The 17683-nt window shown below is 46.1% G+C and overlaps 1 protein-coding gene across 5 annotated transcripts in view; it reads right to left on the bottom strand.

The window, feature by feature from the left end:
• Positions 1-17683, bottom strand: part of SLC39A10 (solute carrier family 39 member 10) — a 59512-nt gene that overhangs the window by 4699 nt on the left and 37130 nt on the right. For all 5 annotated transcript variants that reach the window (XM_082235958.1, XM_082235957.1, XM_082235961.1 and 2 more), the window contains 6 exons: positions 12700-12869; positions 11558-11773; positions 7560-7680; positions 5666-6037; positions 2550-2630; positions 888-1078 (listed from right to left, as the gene is read on the bottom strand). In XM_082235958.1, coding sequence (XP_082092084.1) covers positions 888-1078; positions 2550-2630; positions 5666-6037; positions 7560-7680; positions 11558-11773; positions 12700-12869 — 1151 coding nt within the window. The remainder of the gene's footprint in view (positions 1-887; positions 1079-2549; positions 2631-5665; positions 6038-7559; positions 7681-11557; positions 11774-12699; positions 12870-17683) is intronic.

Below are 17683 nucleotides of genomic sequence, written 5' to 3'. Positions count from 1 at the left end.
AACATTTTGGCTCCCGAACGTCGCAAACCCAGAAGTGACGGTTCCGGTTTGCAAACTGTTTTTGGAAGCCAAACGTCCGGCGGGGCTTCCGACTGGCTGCAGGAGCTTCCTGCAGCCAATCGGAAGCTGCGATTTGGTTTTCGAACGTTTTGGCAGTCGAATGGACTTCCAGAACGGATTGTGTTCGACTTCCAAGGTACGACTGTATTGCCAACTCAAAATGTCTGAAACCGGCATTGTGATCTGAACGCCATACCGGTTTCAGGCCATTTGCCAATATGTTGCCCAGCTCTACCCCTCGCGGCACCCAATCTCCTCTGTCTTGGGAGTCAGTGAAGTAGCACGGTTTCCTCCACGCAACCTAAGGTTTTGGACCTTCCACGGGAAAGAGCTCTGAAGTGGCTCCCCTACTGCAGACCTAATAGAAGGAGGAGACCTAGGCAGTGGTTGGAGTTAATTCAAAAGGGAGGGGACCAGAGCAGAGTGGGGGAACCTGTGTCACCCTCCCAGAGGTTGCTGGACCCCAGCCCCCCTCCGCCCCAGCCAGCATGGCCAACAGTCACACAGAGCAGTATCTGCAGGGCAACTATTCCTAGATCGCTTAGTTTCATTCATAGAACTCAGAGAAGCTATGAACTATGCTGTGCAGGGCCACCCAAGATGGACAGGTCATAGTGGAGAGTTTAGACCAAACGTGATCCACCTGGAGGAGGAACCGGCAAGCCACTCCAGTATCCCTGCCAAGAAAACTCCATGGACTAGTCCTTCATGGATCACTGCCTTGCCGTGGCGAAGGGGCTTGAATAACTCATTGAATAACTTAGTTTCATTAAGCTATTGCAGAGCTGTGATGTCCGCACACCATGCGAAATAGCCTGGGCTCTTACCATATCCACCAGGGCCACGTAGAGGAACATGCCAGCGGTGACTGCGAAGATCCACAGGGTGATGTTATTTGCATACTGTCCCACAGCTGTCCCTATTAGCATTCCGACGTAAGCCATCATGGCTGAGAGGAGGTTGTAAACAATGGCCTGTTTCACAGTCATGCCTGCTTTCAGAAGCACAGCAAAGTCCCCTAAACAGAAAGAGAGACGGAATGACAAGGTGATCACAAAAAAAGTTCAGGGAATCTTTGCTTAAAGAAATGCAAAAGTGTAATATTGATGCCTGTACAGGCAAAACAGTTGAATAATAATAATATTTTTTATTTATATCCCGCCCTCCCCAGCCAAAGCCGGGCTCAGGGCGGCTAACAACAATAAAATGAAAAATGAAAAACAAGCGGGTCCGAGCTACTGGCGTTCTTCTATTTTTTGAAATCCCGTTTTATTTCAAAGGGGCAAAGCCGGCCGACATACTTTTAAGTCTGCAACATGATCAATTCTCCCCCCCCCCCCGCAATCCTATAAGCCCTTTGGAGTGAGAATGGAATAGAGCGCAGAGCCCCAATAAAGCGGTCAGGGTGGAAGTGCTCACTGGCAGTGGGGAAGAAAAGCAGCCAGAGAGAAGCTCCTGCAGCCAATCGGAAGCCCCGTCGGATGGTCGGCTTCCAAAAGAACATTCGAAAACCAGAACAGTCACTTCTGGGTTTCAATCGTTCGGGAGCCAAAACGTTTGAGAAGTAGGTTGTTTGAAAACCAAGGTATGACTGCATAGCACTTTTAAGCTGTAATGAAACAAATGCTCAAGTTTCGCTTAATGGGCATCATCAATCCCCCAAATTCAGCAGACTGCCGGCCACAGGCCTCTGAACGTGCTTGCATCCACATCAATGACATGTTTCCACATCATAAGCAACCATCCATGGCCTGGTTCATGTGGCATCCTATGCACTGCCAAAATTCAGAAGCCTCCAGGTTCCTGTAGCAGCATCTATCTGCAAGACCCGCCCCCATAGGTACTTGCTAAAAGACCTCTTTCCAATGAGCTCTCTTAGCACGACTTGCTCACTCACTCACACTCTAGCAGTGCTTTGCTTCTCCCAGGACCAAATAAAAGAAGCCAGGGGAAGTGAGCAAGAGAATGGGAGTTCTGAGAAGACTGCAAAAGTGGATCCTGCCCGCAGATTTCTGACAGCTGCTACTAGTCACCCGGAGACCTCTGAGCATGCAATGGTTGGTTCGTAGGGCCTATGTGTGATTTTTACTTTTCTGTTCCAGACCTTTCTATGATAATTCTCTAGAACACACACAAGTTGCGGAACCTTAAATAATATGCGCCTGGAAAGCTCATTGGTTTGAGCATGGTGCTGGTAACACCAAGACTTGCAGGTTCGATTCCCGTGTAAGAGAGCTGCGTATTCCCATGTTGCAGGGGGTTGGCCTAGATGATCCTGTGTGGCCCCAAATGGTGGTGGGAAACGCACAGCACCCCCCTTCCCCTCCCAGGGAGAACTACATAAACAAATGCAGCTGTGTCAGCTATAGCTGCATCGCCAGATATACCCTGCACATTTTTGGCCACGAAAACAATCAAATCTTTTAATATGAAAAAAAAATTCTTCAATCACAGAAGCATGCACAGCTGACATCAGATTAACTGATTACCCAATTCATGGGGAAGCTCATGACAAAATACTGCTATGGATGTGCTAATTCCTCCGGTCAAGCCAGCACTGAAAGCTGCTCCTGAGGGGGCAAGAGGGAAACACAAAACAAAGCGCAACAAAGGAACAGTTATTTTCAGATTGGTTATTTTCAAGCAAATCCATCAGCAGAGACAATAAATGAGAGCTTTCTTTGTCCCGAGATTTTGCAACGTTAACCGCAGGAGCTGTGTTTTGAATATCTGTTCTTAAATGTTCTGTCCTACGCTTAAAGAAAGGAACTGCGCTGTCTTTGGAATCTGGGAAAATATGAACAGATGAGAACGCCCAGGAGGGAACGGTCGGCTCTTTGACCTTTTCCTCCCGCATCTGAAATTCAGGCTTAAAAGCCAGCGCCTATCTTACAAAGCAATCCCACGCGTTGTCTGCTCAAAACTCAGTCCCACTTGGTTGTGGATGTCTTCTTCCCAGGTGAGTGGGGCCTAGGATTGCAGCCTTAGTGACTTCTCTGTGGCACCAACCAAAAGCAACGTTCTCTTCCGTGTGTCAGACCAAGAGGGGATCAAACACGATAAAAACAAAGACACACGACAGGAGTGAGACCTCGGTCAGCTTGCAAAACCTGCACTGGCTACGGATCTGCTACTGGAACCAAGTTCAAGGTGCTGCTCTTAGTACATAAAACCCTTAGCAACCTGGCAACAGTTTACCTGCGAGATTGCTTTACCCCAATATGCTGAATCGACTGCTCCCATCTGCGGAACCGGCACTGCTACAGATGCCATATAATACTCGTTCTGAAAAGGATATATCAAGAACTCTGGCCAAAAGTTTCAATATAAGGAATAATTCCTACTCAAGAGTTGAAAAGAAAAATGTGTGTATTCTGCTAAGAATAACAGTTTGAAGCTAGTAGTAAATTAAACACACCATGTAAGTACGATAGTTTTAAAGTAATGGTAAGTTTGGATACAACGTTTAAGTACAGAAATAATGAGTTTCAAATACACAGTGATATAGTACAAAGGTACATGAAATACCAGTGCACAACAATTGTTTTATACAAGTCTCAATAGCAGTCAAAAAGAGTCCATATTATATAAAATCAGAATAAAGAATAAAGGATCAAATAGGGCCAAAAAGGAGTATCCAGAGTGTGAATCAGATGTACGACTCAGTAGTGGTGACCAGGACAGGGCCCTGTTTCGGAGTACACGCCTTCTTCAGCTGGTAATATCAAAAAATATGTCAAGATAGATCAAGGTGCTATCTTGAGACTTGTATAAAACAATTGTTGTGCACTGGTATTTCATGTACGTTTGTACTATATCACTGTGTATTTGAAATTCATTATTTCTGTACTTAAACGTTGTATCCAAACTTACCATTACTTTAAAACTATTGTACTTACACGTTGTGTTTAAATTTACTACTAGCTTCAAACAGTTATTCTTAGCAGAATACACACATTTTTCTTTTCAACTCTTGAGTAGGAATTATTCCTTATATTGAAACTTTTGGCCAGAGTTCTTGATATATCCTTTTCAGTGCAGTTTCAACAAGAACTCCAATTTCTTTAACAATATAATACTCGTTCTGCATTTATAAGAAATCGATCTTTTGAGTCTTTTGCAGCTCCCTGGCTGCTGATAGCAGGCAGGTTGACCTCACTGTGCTCTTTTGGGGACCTTGCTAAAATTTGTTTAGAAAAGCCTACCCAGATATGTAGACTGTTGATGTGTGTGTTTTAAGACCTTTATCCTTTGTTGCTAATTTTAAGGGTTTTTAAAAAAATGTTTTGAATAGTTGTGTTCATCTGTTTTTACCATTCATTTTGGTTCCCCCTCTTTATAAAATCACTTTAAAAAAAAATCAAACAGCACATAATTTTTATAAAATAAAACGAATAGTGCACTCAAAATGCTAGGAATGTCAGCTGAAAGCAGAATGCCTCTCTTGACAATTTAATCATCTCCATGTTGGATCTATATAGCAAGGAAGATTAAGATGATATAACATGTTTTTCAACTTGTCTGAGATATCAGATTGGGGTGACTAAGGCTGACCACCTAATGGCCAGTGGGTTTGGTTGCCTATCACAGGTAAGAATCACAGGGCTGGGTTTGCAAATTGAAAGAGAATTGGGCTGGGTTTGTTTTGTTTCTTTTCAGATCAAATGATTAGAACATGTGCGTGTAGGCGGGCTGCTAACACACTGCTACTTCTGTAAGCTTGTTTTCAAGTAGTCTTTAAGGCTCCTGTCCCTTTGACTCACAAGGGACTGATATGGCCAGCAACACCACACAGCTAACTTCCTTGGAATGGCCTGTGCTGGGCCGGCTAAGCGCCTGTTCCATGCGAGATCTGACAAAATTTACGGAGGCCCCAGCTATGTGGTCAGTTGCTGGGGCTGGAAGAATCAGCAGAACCTCCTTACCTTCCACAAAGGCAGGTGCCTCCATTGGTAACAATTATCAGGACGATTCCATCTTGCTCCCCGATAAAAATGCACACTACCCAACTCAGTGGTGCTGTTTCTTCCAACAAGCCCGTGCCCCTCTCAATAAAACTAGGAGAAGTCTTAGTCCAACAGGCCGGAGAAGTGCTCCTTCCTGCCAAGTCTGGTAGGTAACTGGTAGCTACAGGGTGGGAGGTGGTCTGCCATTTCCATCAGAAGTGAGCAAGGTTTTATTCCACTGTGTTCCTGCTACACAAAGGAGCAGGTAGCATGGAGTGGATCTATCTACAGCAGGGTTTCCCAAATGTGGGTCTCCAGCTGTTTTTGGACTACAGTTCCCATCATCCCTGACCACTGGTCCTGCTAGCGCATGATGGGAGTTGTAGTCAAAAAAAAACAACAAAAAAAACAAAAAAAAACCCAGCTGGAGGCCCAAGTTTGGGTATCCCTGAACTACATCTGCTTTTTCCAAGCAGAAACTTCCCTCTTCCCAGCAGATCCCTTCTTCCCCCTTCCTCCTCCACACAGACAAAGCCTGTTTCATTTCCAAATTTTCTATAGATAGCCTAGCTATTTTAGGCACTAGTCGTCAATACTATCATGCTACTGTGTTTCATGCAGTATAGCTAGCGGCAAAGAACACACCCCAAAGCACTTACCAATGGCCAGCCCGTCGCTAAAATTGTGGATCCCGTCTCCCATTATTACCATCCAGGCTATGTTCGCTATTCCAGTGTCTTTCAGGTCTTTGCCGGACTGGCAGTGTCCATGAGAATGGTGGGAGTGTTTGTGGGACCAGATGTGGTTGTGCTTTCGAGCTACGATTTTATCCTCTCGGTGGTTGCTTTCGTACTCCACGTCGGGAAGATCTTTCTCCTGGACACCATGGGATACATTGTTATGGGAGTGGAGCATACTGTTTTCCTCCTCTGTGGACAGGAAGGTCTTTGGCAGGGAGTCAAGCTGGCCGTCCAGGTCAGTTAGTTCCGTTTCATTAAGTCGATCGTCGGATAAGACAGAGTCATCTGCCCCTGTGTCGAAAGAGCCAGAGAAACACAGGGTCTTAATTAGGGGTGACAATGGGGCATTGATTAAGACAAAGATACTGCCAAAACTTACCCGCAGCACTTAGCATGCACATCAGGTGCTAAAGAGGTCCCGTTCCTATCTTGTAGCCTTTCGGCAGTGTACTTTTTGAAGATCAGCCCTGACAGCAACATATGACAGCACAACAAGGGTAACCACAAATGGCAACTTACAGGCAGGCTTATTTTAGCCAAGAAACTGTGGCTGGCAATGTTTCTTGTGTGTTTGTTCATGCACACATGGACATGTATGAAAAAAGAAAAGCTGCACGGATGAGATGGTAAAACTCATGGTCAAAGTGCTAAAGTGTCCATGTACAAAGTGCCACCTGCCTCTGCATTTCTTTTCATTAAGAAGCTCAGGCGCATCCCTGAACGGAGAACCCTGAATGCTGCTGCTTCTGGCTGGGGAGAAGAAGAGATATAGAGAAGAAGACCAGCAAATCCATCTGCATGTCCTTCTCGAGCAACCTTGAGGGCTGCGGGTTTTGTCAGAACTGGGAGAGACACCAGCTGTGCCTCATTGCTAACCTCTTTTTCTTTCTTTCTTTCCCACCCCACTCCTCCGCTGTTTTGATGAACTGGGGGCTGGGGAGGTTCCTGCTCTGAATATCTGTGGGTAGCAATTCATACCACTCAAGGTGAGCGGCTAGATGGGCTACAGCAGCATTTTCCAAATTTGGCTCTCCAGCTGTTGTTTGACTACAACTCCCATCATCCCTAGATATGGCACACTGGTTGAGAACCAGTGAATCAGTTGATTGGGCAACAATTTTTTTTAAAAAAAATTCTGAAGGGGGAAGAAAAAGGTTAAAGAACACTTCTTCCAAAATGGTACCCCTACTGTGACGTAAAGGTAAAGGAACCCCTGACCATTAGGTCCAGTCGTGGCCGACTCTGGGGTTGTAGTGCTCATCTCACTTTATTGCCCGAGGGAGCCGGCGTACAGCTTCCGGGTCATGTGGCCAGCATGACTAAGCCGCTTCTGGTGAACCAGAGCAGCGCACGGAAATGCCGTTTACCTTCCCGCCAGAAGGTAAGGTACTTGCACTTTTGTGCTTTCGAACTGCTAGGTTGGCAGGAGCAGGGACCCAGCAACTGGAGCGCACCCGTCACGGGGATTCGAACCGCCAACCTTTTGATCGGCAAGCCCTAGGCTCTGTGGTTTAACCCACAGCGCCACCCGCATCCCCTACTGTGACGTACATTGCCTAAAATGAAGAAAGAATGCAAATCTATGCATATCTAATTGATTTAATTAATGGGCTAGAACTTGTAAGATTACTCAGCTAGTATTCCTTTATCAGGTGACAGCTCTAGTCATCAATTAAAGGAGATTTACTGACTAAGGTTGAGACGGAGAAGGAGGGAGAGACTAAGCTACGAGGCCGGATTAATGGTCGTACAACACAACTGTCTCTTTGCAAAGGCTGCGTGAGCACAGACAGGCTGATAATGAATGGTATACCTGCTAGAGGCTTGAGCTGAAGCCAGTCAGCATCCGGCCTGTTTAGCTTATGATCTGAAAGTTTCCTTCCAATTGGCGAATCATCGACCTTCTGTTTCTTCTTACACCACTTCTGTTTAGTCTGAAAAGAGGCGAAAGAAAGGGGAGAAGAAGGCACCTGGCAGTTAATGATTTACCTGCAACAACAGGGATGGCGATGAAGAAAGGCAAAACGAACATGTGAAGAGCTGCAAGGCACAATGACCAACCAATGCTGCGGCCCCCTAAAAATATACCGTATTTTTTGCTCTATAAGACTCACTTTTTCCCTCCTAAAAAGCAAGGGGAAATGTCTGTGTGTCTTATGGAGCGAATGCAGGCTGCCCAGCTATCCCAGAAGCCAGAACAGCAAGAGGAATTGCTGCTTTCACTGCGTAGCGATCCCTCTTGCTGTTCTGGCTTCTGAGATTCAGAATTTTTTTCCCTCTTGTTTTCCTCCTCCAAAAACTAGGTGCGTCTTGTGGTCTGGTGCGTCTTATAGAGCGAAAAATACGGTAACCCCCCTGCACCACTGAGGGCGTTAAAAAACAGTGGCTCAGCCGCTGATTCGTCCAATGCATCTCATTTCTCAGATTCACACAAATCTTGCAGCTACATCCCTTGCAAAGATTCTTTGCCTACATTTTCTTCCCCATGCATAAAGGTGCTTCTTCTTTTTTTTTAATCAGCCCAGTCCTTCCCCTCCTATGCAGCTCTGTGCATGTGGGAGGAAATTCCTGATTTTCTAGGGAAGCCTCTCCTCCTCCTCGCTGGATTTGCTGCTCCTGCACTGGGCAAACCACAACAGGAGTCTCCTTTCATAACAACATGAGGCTTGCATATTCAGGTACCCATGATAGCCAATGGATTTTTATTCCCTGGGTTCCCAGCACACAGACTAATTGTGCTCCTGTGGGCAATGACCAAGCGCAGTGTTTCAAGTGCCCCAGAAGCACCTCTGGCTGCAGGGGAGGGGAAAAGAGGGACTCGGGAGGTGATCTGTAACAGCGATGGTGAGGCTGTGTGCTCTTCCGGGTGCTGTTGGGACTCCAGCTCCCATCTTGTCCCAGCCAGCTTGGCCAATGGTCTGGCATGATGGGAGTTCATCTGGGTAGACCATGGATTCCCCATTCCTGCTTAAAGGGATCTTGAACTGTGAGCATGAGACAAGAAGATGAGTTGTGCCTTCTGTCTTGCGAAGGGTTTATTCTCCTGTTGTGTTTCTACTGTACAGGACAGTCTCCTGCAACCTGGTGTTGAACGACTTCATCCCTGACCCTTAGGCAGACTGGTTGGGGATGATGGAGTCCCAACGATGTCAAAAGGACACCAGGTTCAGGGAAGGCTATTATAGAAGAACATTCACTGCCATTTCTCCAGTTTTCAATTGGGGATACTGAAAACTACCATATTCCTGTCCCCGCCCACCCGAAAGGCAGCAATAAGTATTTTTAGCTTGTACAGTTGTACCTCGGCTCCTGAACACCTTGGGAGTCGAACGTTCAGGCTCCCGAACGATGGAAAATTGTGAGCGTTCCGGTTTGCGAACTTTCTTTTGGAAGCCGAACATCCGATGGGGCTTCCGATTGGCTGCAGGAGGTTCCTGCAGTCAATCAGAAGCCGTGTTTTGGGTTTCTGAACATTTTGGAAGTTGAATGGCCTTCTAGAACCGATTTGTCAACTTCCGAGGTACTACTGTACTTGTATTGTCAAAAGAAGAAAACTGAAAGGTTGAGTGAAAAGTTTTTCAAGTTCTTTGCACCTTGATCAAAAGGGCCAGGTGCCCAAGTGGCTGGGATCTGCTCCAGTTCTAGTCAAATAAAAATTAATTAAAAGGCAAATGTTCAAAGGAAGACAAAAATGTAACACATATTTGTAATTTAGAAATCAGGCTAGTTTGACTTTAAAACACACACACACACACACACACCCCTCTTCTGAGAATTTTAACACAGCAGCTTTTTCTCTCTCTTTTATTTAATAGCTCCTTCATCTTATAAAAGGCCAAACACATGTAAAGACAAATAAGCTTCGGCAGCTCCCTCCTATGTTGAACACACTCTCTGATCCCAGCAGTTTGGGTTTATAGTAACAAGTCTGCCTGGGGAAGCTGCTCCTCTTTCGCAAGCCACCTTATGACCGCCTGAGCTTCTGGCAGTCTAAATCCCAATCCCTTTACCCTCTGGGAGAACAAATCAAGCCTGTTCAACTTCTCGGGGCTGACGCTTTCACAGCACCCTTGCACACAACTGCTTGCTGCTGCAGCTGCTTCTAAAGCTGGCAAATTCCTAAGACAGATCCACTTTGCCCTATAAGTTTCTAGGGGCGATAAAACTGTGAGGGGACCAGACAATTAGCCTCTGACGAGAATGAAAAACTAGACCGGGAGCCTGGGAGAACATGGTGCAACCACAAATAGCTACGCAGTAGGGTGGTTCTTTGGTAAGGAAGTGCTAGTGGTGGAGATGAATGAGACTCTTGAAAGCAATACAAAACAAGAGATTTACACAGGAAAGGAGCAGAGCGTTCATCTTCCCTTGCAGCAGAAACTTTACTCCTCAGGGATGTTTCACAGAGCAAGGGGTAGCCTTGGTGGGTGGTAGGGTGGTGGGTGACAGGTTTGGGGACTCCTGGCCAAGTCAGGAGGGCACAGCATTGACTGCCCCGTCTTGAGGAGTGTGAGGCAGTCAAGCTGGAAAAACAAGTGAAATCAACAACCTAGACTTGCCCCACACCAAAGTCAGTGATTCAATGGGGGGGAGGGCTTAGTAAAAGAGAAATATACCCTCCACGCTAAGTCATACCTTGGCCCCCGAATGCCTTGGTACTCAGATGTTTTGGCCCCCGAATGCCGCAAACCCGAAAGTGAAGGTTCTGGTTTGCGAACATTATTTGGAACCCGAACGTCCGACGGGGCTTCTGATTGGCCGCAGGAGCTTCCTGCGGCCAATCGGAAGCCGCGCTTTGGTTTCTGAACATTTTGGAAGTCAAACGGACTTCTGGAATGGAGTCCATTTGGCTTCCAAGGCACAACTGTCCTTGAGTGAGGTTGGAAAGCTTGCTCTATTTTTAAAAAGGATGGAAAAATAATACAGTGGTGCCCCGCAAGACGAATGCCTCGCAAGACGAAAAACGCGCAAGACGAAAGAGTTTTCCGTTTTTTGAGTCGTTCTGCAAGACGAATTTCCCTATGGGCTTGCTTCGCAAGACGAAACGTCTTGCGAGTTCTTGCGAGTTTGTTTCCTTTTTCTTAAAGCCGCTAAGCCGTTAATAGCCGCTAAGCCGCTAATAGCCGTGCTTTGCAAGACGAAAAAACCGCAAGACGAAGAGACTCACGGAACGGATTAATTTCGTCTTGCGAGGCACCACTGTACTTCCTGCACAGACTGTTGTTTGCTTGTCTCACTGGGCATTGTTCCAGAAAGAGACATTAGTCTTATTAAAAAAAAAGCTTTAAAACAGATACTCATCACTCAAGTCATTTTCAAATGTTTCCAAACTTTCACAAGAGCTTTTTGCATATTGCCAAGTTTGGAAGTTAAAAATGCTGGATCCACAACCGTTCTGCTGAAGAGCACGGGATTTCTATGCCTAAAGTCACACGTTCAACCTCTGGCGCCTCCACTTTAAAGAAACCCGGGTCAGAGGGTCTGTATTTCATAACTCAGAAAGCGGTTACCAGTCAGGTCCAACGATAACTGGACTAGATGGGTCAGTGGTGTGATTCAGTGTCACACATACAGCAACCGGTCTGTTTGGTTGCTAACATTAGAACCTAGTGTATGGTCAGTGGCAACAAAATCTTTCTTGGGTTCTGCTGGCTGTTTAAACCTGGATACCTGCCAAAATTCAATTTTATTGGCCAGACTAGGTCAGCAGGCAATTTTGCACACTTTCCATTAATGGGTTTTAAGAGTTCAGACCTACTCCTCCCCACATTCTTCATTGCACACGAGCACGGAAGAGATGTCAAAACATACCCTTTGTTTGTTGTAGTGCTTGAACATTCGTATGCAGTGCTCGATGATGAACAGGAGGTAAATTCCGCCCAGGGCCACCAGCCCTTTCAGCACAGCATCATACTCTTCTAGGAAGCCCTGGACCGCTCCTCCGTTGCCGTGGGAATGGCCATGGAGATGCTGGTGCTCGTGCTGGTGCTCATGGGTCTCGTGGCTGTGGTTGTGCGCCCCTTGCGACTACGGGCGGGGAAGAGAAAGACATGCGGTGAGCACCCTCCAAAGTAAAAAGCCAGGTCTACAAGATGCGCTGTGTTGCCCTTTGCAAGCAGAAAAGAAACGTCAGGCTTCTCTTTCCATCTCGCACACAGAGCGCTCCGCTCTAGATCAGCCCGAGGAAGGGCCAACAGTCAGCGGGAGAGCATTCAGAGGGTCCCAGGTCCACTCCCAGGAATCTCCAGGTCGGGTAAGGGAAGATTCCCTGCCTGTAGTCAATACTGAGCTAGATGGACCAATGGTTTGACTCTGCGTACGGCAGGTTCCTGGGTGGCGCTGTGGGTTAAACCACAGAGCCTAGGGCTTGCCGATCAGAAGGTCGGCGGTTCGAATTCCCGCAACGGGGTGAGCTCCGTTACTCGGTCCCTGCTCCTGCCAACCTAGCAGTTCGAAAGCACGTCAAAGTGCAAGTAGATGAATAGGTACAACTCTGGCGGGAAGGTAAACGGTGTTTCCATGCGCTGTTCTGGTTTGCCAGAAGCGGCTTAGTCATGCTGGCCACATGACCCGGAAGCTGTACGCCGGCTCCCTCGGCCAATAAAGCGAGATGAGCGCTGCAACCCCAGAGTTGGCTACGACTGGACCTAATGGTCAGGGGTCCCTTTACCTTTAAGGCAGGTTCCTATTTCCCTGTTTCCAGCCTCCCCCAACCAGAAGCTGTTGGACTACATTTCCCAGAATCCCTGACCACTGGCAATGTTGGTTGGGGCATCAAGCAGGCAGTGGGAAAGGCTGACCTACTATTCATTTCTTTTTGGAAAGCCGCCATCAGCAGACAAGTTAGCGGGGGCAACACAAGTTAAATGTGTGGATGCTTTTGCAAGTGCTTAAGGAGCTTTTGATGGAAAGGGAAGACACACAAGAAGTGCAAGGGATGGGTTAGAACTCACATGTGGCAACAGATGAAGCAGCGCGTCTCCACTCATCGTTCCTACAGCAAGAGCAACCAGGAAGGTGAGGAGAAATTTGAAGCACCCTTGGTTAATGATAGGAATCAAGATGACACCTAGCAAGGACAGCAGGCTAATGACCGTGATAGAAATGATGCCACAAATCCAGGCTGTGGAAGTGGAGAGGGGAGAAAAAAACAGGGGGTGGAAATCAGGAAGCTTTTAAAGACATCAAAAGAACATTAAAAGTAATTGGTTACTGTTCAAAGGAAAGAAACTCTCTCTTAAGCAAAATGTGCCTACTATAAACTGAGATCTGAAATGCAAACCATCACGATGCATTTTCACCATCTGCACGACAGGATTTTGTTGTTGCAGTTATTATTTTTTAATCCGTATGATTTTGGATACACGCACCGTAGAAGTAATCTCCGGGGTCAAACTGTAATCTTGTTATAATACTTAGTGCAAATTTAACTCTACCCGAAAAGCTTCATTAGGGTAAATCCTAGAATAAATGGGATACAGAACGCCAGGTTTCGCCGCCCACTTCAAACCCAGTGAAGACTGAAAATTCTGGGCACAGAACTGACGCCACCTTGAACAGGGAACGCCTTATGGCGCAGCAAATGGCTGCATCCACTGCCTCCATCTGTCACAATTCCTCCCAGCATTTTTCTCATTTTACCACAACAAACCCTCTCTGTCCCAACAACAGCATGTGAGCCTTTCCTTGAGGACAAGCAACCCTTCTAGAATTTAAAATCTATAGCCGTAATTATCACAAGGCATGAACTAATTTGAAAGCTCCTCTTGCATGCTAGCTTCCCAGAACTCCCACCCACCCTGAAAATGGTGATGTGCATTTTATGAAGCTGACTGAAAAATGACGCTTAAAACAGACCTTCAGAGGTAGCCAGGGGTCTTTCCCTTCCCCTCCTTGCACCCTCTCACACCAACCTCTCCAGAAACCAGGGGTTGCTACAGATCATTGTGTACTCGATGTCTCACATGGCTACCGTGGATGAGAGAAAATATGTGGGATATTGTGCTTGCAGCACTTCCAAGGTTCCCTGTCCCCTTGATTTCAAGCAATCACATACAGTGGTACCTCGGGTTAAGTACTTAATTCGTTCTGGAGGTCCGTTCTTAACCTGAAACTGTTCTTAACCTGAAGCACCACTTTAGCTAATGGGGCCTGCCGCTGCCACCACGCGATTTCTGTTCTCATCCTGAAGCAAAGTTCTTAACCCGCGGTACTATTTCTGGGTTAGCGGAGTCTGTAACCTGAAGCGTATGTAACCCGAGGTACCACTGTATTCGACTGTGACCCTGTATTGCCCCCGGTATTGCCAATCCTCTGAAGAGTCTTTTTTGGCAGTACGGGGGGGCGGAGGAGAATGGTTTGAGCTTTAGCTTTGGACACAACCAACACACTGCAGAATGGAACGGAAGCTGGAAGTGGGAGCAGGTAAATCCCTCCTACAACCAAACACAAAATCCCTCGTGACAAGCTATCCGCATGTCAGAGAATTACACACCCTGATGGAATATTCAGTTTTACATGTTGCAGGGGAAAAGGGGGGGGGGAAGAGACCCGATATGGCAGCGCTGCTTCTCCTGACAGCATCTAGCTCAACGTTGAATTATGCGACACTTTCCAACATCAGCTAGTGACAGAAAAGTAATGGAATCAACAGGACCCATGCATCTAGGCCAGGGTTTCCCAAACTTGGGTCTCCAGCTGTTTTGGGACTACAGACCCCATCATCCTTAACTAGCAGGACCTGAGGTCAGGGATGATGGGAATTGTAGTCCCAAAACAGTTGGAGACCCAAGTTTGTGAGCGAGGTCATGCGTGGGCCCTACTGCCTCCTAAGCCGTTTCCTGGATGCAAGGAGGAGAGGCAACATCATAAAAGCGGAACAGGCGGGGGAGAAGAGAGGCATAAGAGTGCTTATAACCTTTGGGAAGGAACCCTCAGCCTCATACAGGAAACAATGGGGAGGGAAAAGCCAATGTGAAGGCTGGCTTGGAGCATCCAGGATTCGGCCCCCAAACGAATAGCTGGCGCCCTCAGCTTAAGTGAATCCCCTGAGGTCTGTTCTGCAGTTGTTAAGAAGGGCGTTTGGTTCAATAAGGGTGCCATTAAGAGGGGCATTTAAATATATCTTTCATACAGCATCTTTGAATAGAAGCATCTTATGCCCAGAAAGCTTATAGGAGGGATGTTAGGCCAAACACACAAGCTGGGAAAGAGACAGAAGCTGCCAACAGAAGGGAGAAAATGGGTCACGATTCACTGTGGGCAACAAAGAAGGGTAGGAGAAGTGTGAAGAGGGTGAAGGAGGCAGGAGTCTGAGGAACAGTGGGGTGGGGCGGGGTGGCAGAGCGAAGAAACAAAGAGAACCAAGGGAAGAGCAGACAAGGGAAGAAGAGGGGTAAAGGAGGAAGTTGGCATCAAAGAAAACACCGTGTGAAGCAAAGCTAGGGCAGAACAAGACAAGGGTGTTGGGAGGGCTTCACCCTTCTGCCCATAGCTACAAGCCATCTTAATGGCTTGGCTTCATTTCCACATTCAGAGTTACCTTGCTAGGGTAAGTATTCATAAATAAAGATGCACCACTAGCCGAGTGCCAGCAATTATTTCATTTGTTAGCAATTAAAATAAATAAATAGAAAGCAATTCAAGGACAGTTAAGCGTTTTTAGCCGGAGACTGCGATGGAGGTATGATGGTCATCTTTCAATTATCTCAAGGGCTGTCACACGGAAGATGGCGCAAGCTTGTTTCCACCCTGCTCAGGAGGGCAGGACTCAAACCAGTGGCTTCAAGTTACAAGGAGATTCCAACTAAACATCAGGAAGAACTTTCTGACAGGAAGAGTTGTTCGACAGTGGAAACATCTCCCTGGGGAGACTGTGGGCTCTCCTTCATTAAAGCAGTGTTTTTCAACCACTGTTCCGCGGCACACTAGTGTGCCGCGAGATGTTGCCTGGTGTGCCGTGGGAAAAATTGAAAAATGCAAAAGATTAAAAAAAAATAATAATGTCAAATTTTCACCCACTAGGCGGGCGCCGGACTGTGTCCACCCTATTTTCCATCCGTCCTGGGTGGGGATCAGATTGGATGGGACTGGATGAGAGCGGACAGGCGGTCCGCTGTCATCCGATTCCCCATAGAGAGCAGCGGGGCTCTGACATCTCCCTCTCCGCACACAGTGGTGGTGTGCCTCGTGATTTTTTTCATGAAACAAGTGTGCCTTTGCCCAAAAAAGGTTGAAAAACACTGCATTAGAGGATAATAATAATAATAATAATAATAATTTATTATTTATACCCCGCCCATTCGGCTGGGCCCACCCAGCCACTCTGGGCAGCTTCCAACAAAGTATTAAAATACAGTGGTTTGTTAAACATTAAAAGCTTCCCTAAACAGTGATGGACCATATGGAATTGGCAGAAATGACTGGCAAAATCCGAGACCAGGGAGAAGAAATGGTGGAGGAAGATTGGAAGAAATTTAAAGACTATCTGCAGAAATACTGTAAAATTAATGAATGTTAAAATGATGTTGGACTGAAAAGAAGTGGTTTTGGTAATAAGGTTAATAAGAATAGGTAAATATAGTTATACGGATGAAAATGTATAGTTATAATAGGTTAAGTATAGAGCAAAGTCAAATGAAAGAGGGTAAGGATTTGCTGAAAAGACTTGGAAAACGGGAATACAAAAGGGGAGGTGTGAGGAGGTCAAGGAAATAAGCAAATGAGATCAAAGATGCTGAAAAATGGATTTATCCTTTTTTAAAATATCTTTTTTTCCCCCTTCTTTTTCCTATTTCCTTTTTTTCCTTCTTTCTAGGTTGCCTTTTTGTCAACTTTCTTGTTAGTTTGTGTTTGTTAGCTTTTGTTTGTTTTTTCTTTATGTGTAATTTTTTGTATAATCTCAATAAATATTTTTTTAAAAATAAAATATAATATAATAAAATAAAAGCTTCCCTAAACAGGGCTGCCTTCAGATGTCTTCTAAAAGTCTGGTAGTTATTTTTCTCTTTGACAGCTGGTGGAAGGGCATTCCACAGGGCGGGCGCCACTACCGAGAAGGCCCTCTGCCTGGTTCCCTGTAACTTGGCTTCTCGCAGTGAGGGAACCGCCAGAAGGCCCTCGGCGCTGGACCTCAGTATCTGGGCAGAACGATGGGTTAGATGGCCATCTGTCATGGATGCTTTAACTGAGATTCCTGTATTGCAGGGGGTTGGACTAGATGATCCTGGGGATCCCTCCCAACTCTACGATTCTATGATTCTGTATGACAGATCATTTTGCAAATGCAGGATTGTGCTTGAAACTCACAAGTGGCAAAATAGATCGCTTCCAGACATCTCCTCAGGACTGCAACATACTGGAGTAATTTTTATTTGGGCTTTCAACAAAACAAAAAACACCAAAATGTCTGCCGCTAATTTTGCAAAATTAGGTCACTTAAAGCATGGACGGTCTTCAAGATTACTTATTCATCGGTTCCCTCCCTCATTATCTAGGCAGAAAATCCCTTTTAAAATGAAGCACTCATCTGTGGAAACTTTCTAATTAACTGGGTTCTAAGGCGTATGCACGATGACAGGGGTTTCTTTTGGTGTGTCTGGGGTGGTGGTGGGGAGATTGGTTTACACACAGTTTCAACATTTTAATTGGCAGAAAATGCTTAGCAGTCTTTTCAGAAACTCTCCTGGCAATTAAACGAGGGTCAACTCTGGCTAAAACACGTCTACCCTGAGAAACAAATGATTTGCTACCATATCCAGCGTATACGGTATTTGCCGAATCTTTGAACAAAGTTAATGAGATAGTAGCTGTGCCACTAAAGGAGAGTTATACACAACAAGTTAACCTTTCTTAATGATGCCACAGCCATTAAAATTAATTACCGGCAGCGCATTATTTCTGACAATTATTAACATACATCAGAACATACTTAATTTG

Source organism: Podarcis vaucheri, assembly GCF_965113315.1.
Source record: "Podarcis vaucheri genome assembly, chromosome: 1".
In the NCBI taxonomy this organism is placed as follows: domain Eukaryota; kingdom Metazoa; phylum Chordata; class Lepidosauria; order Squamata; family Lacertidae; genus Podarcis; species Podarcis vaucheri.
Note: the sequence above shows the minus strand (reverse complement) of the source record. Positions and strands in the feature narration are given on the sequence as shown.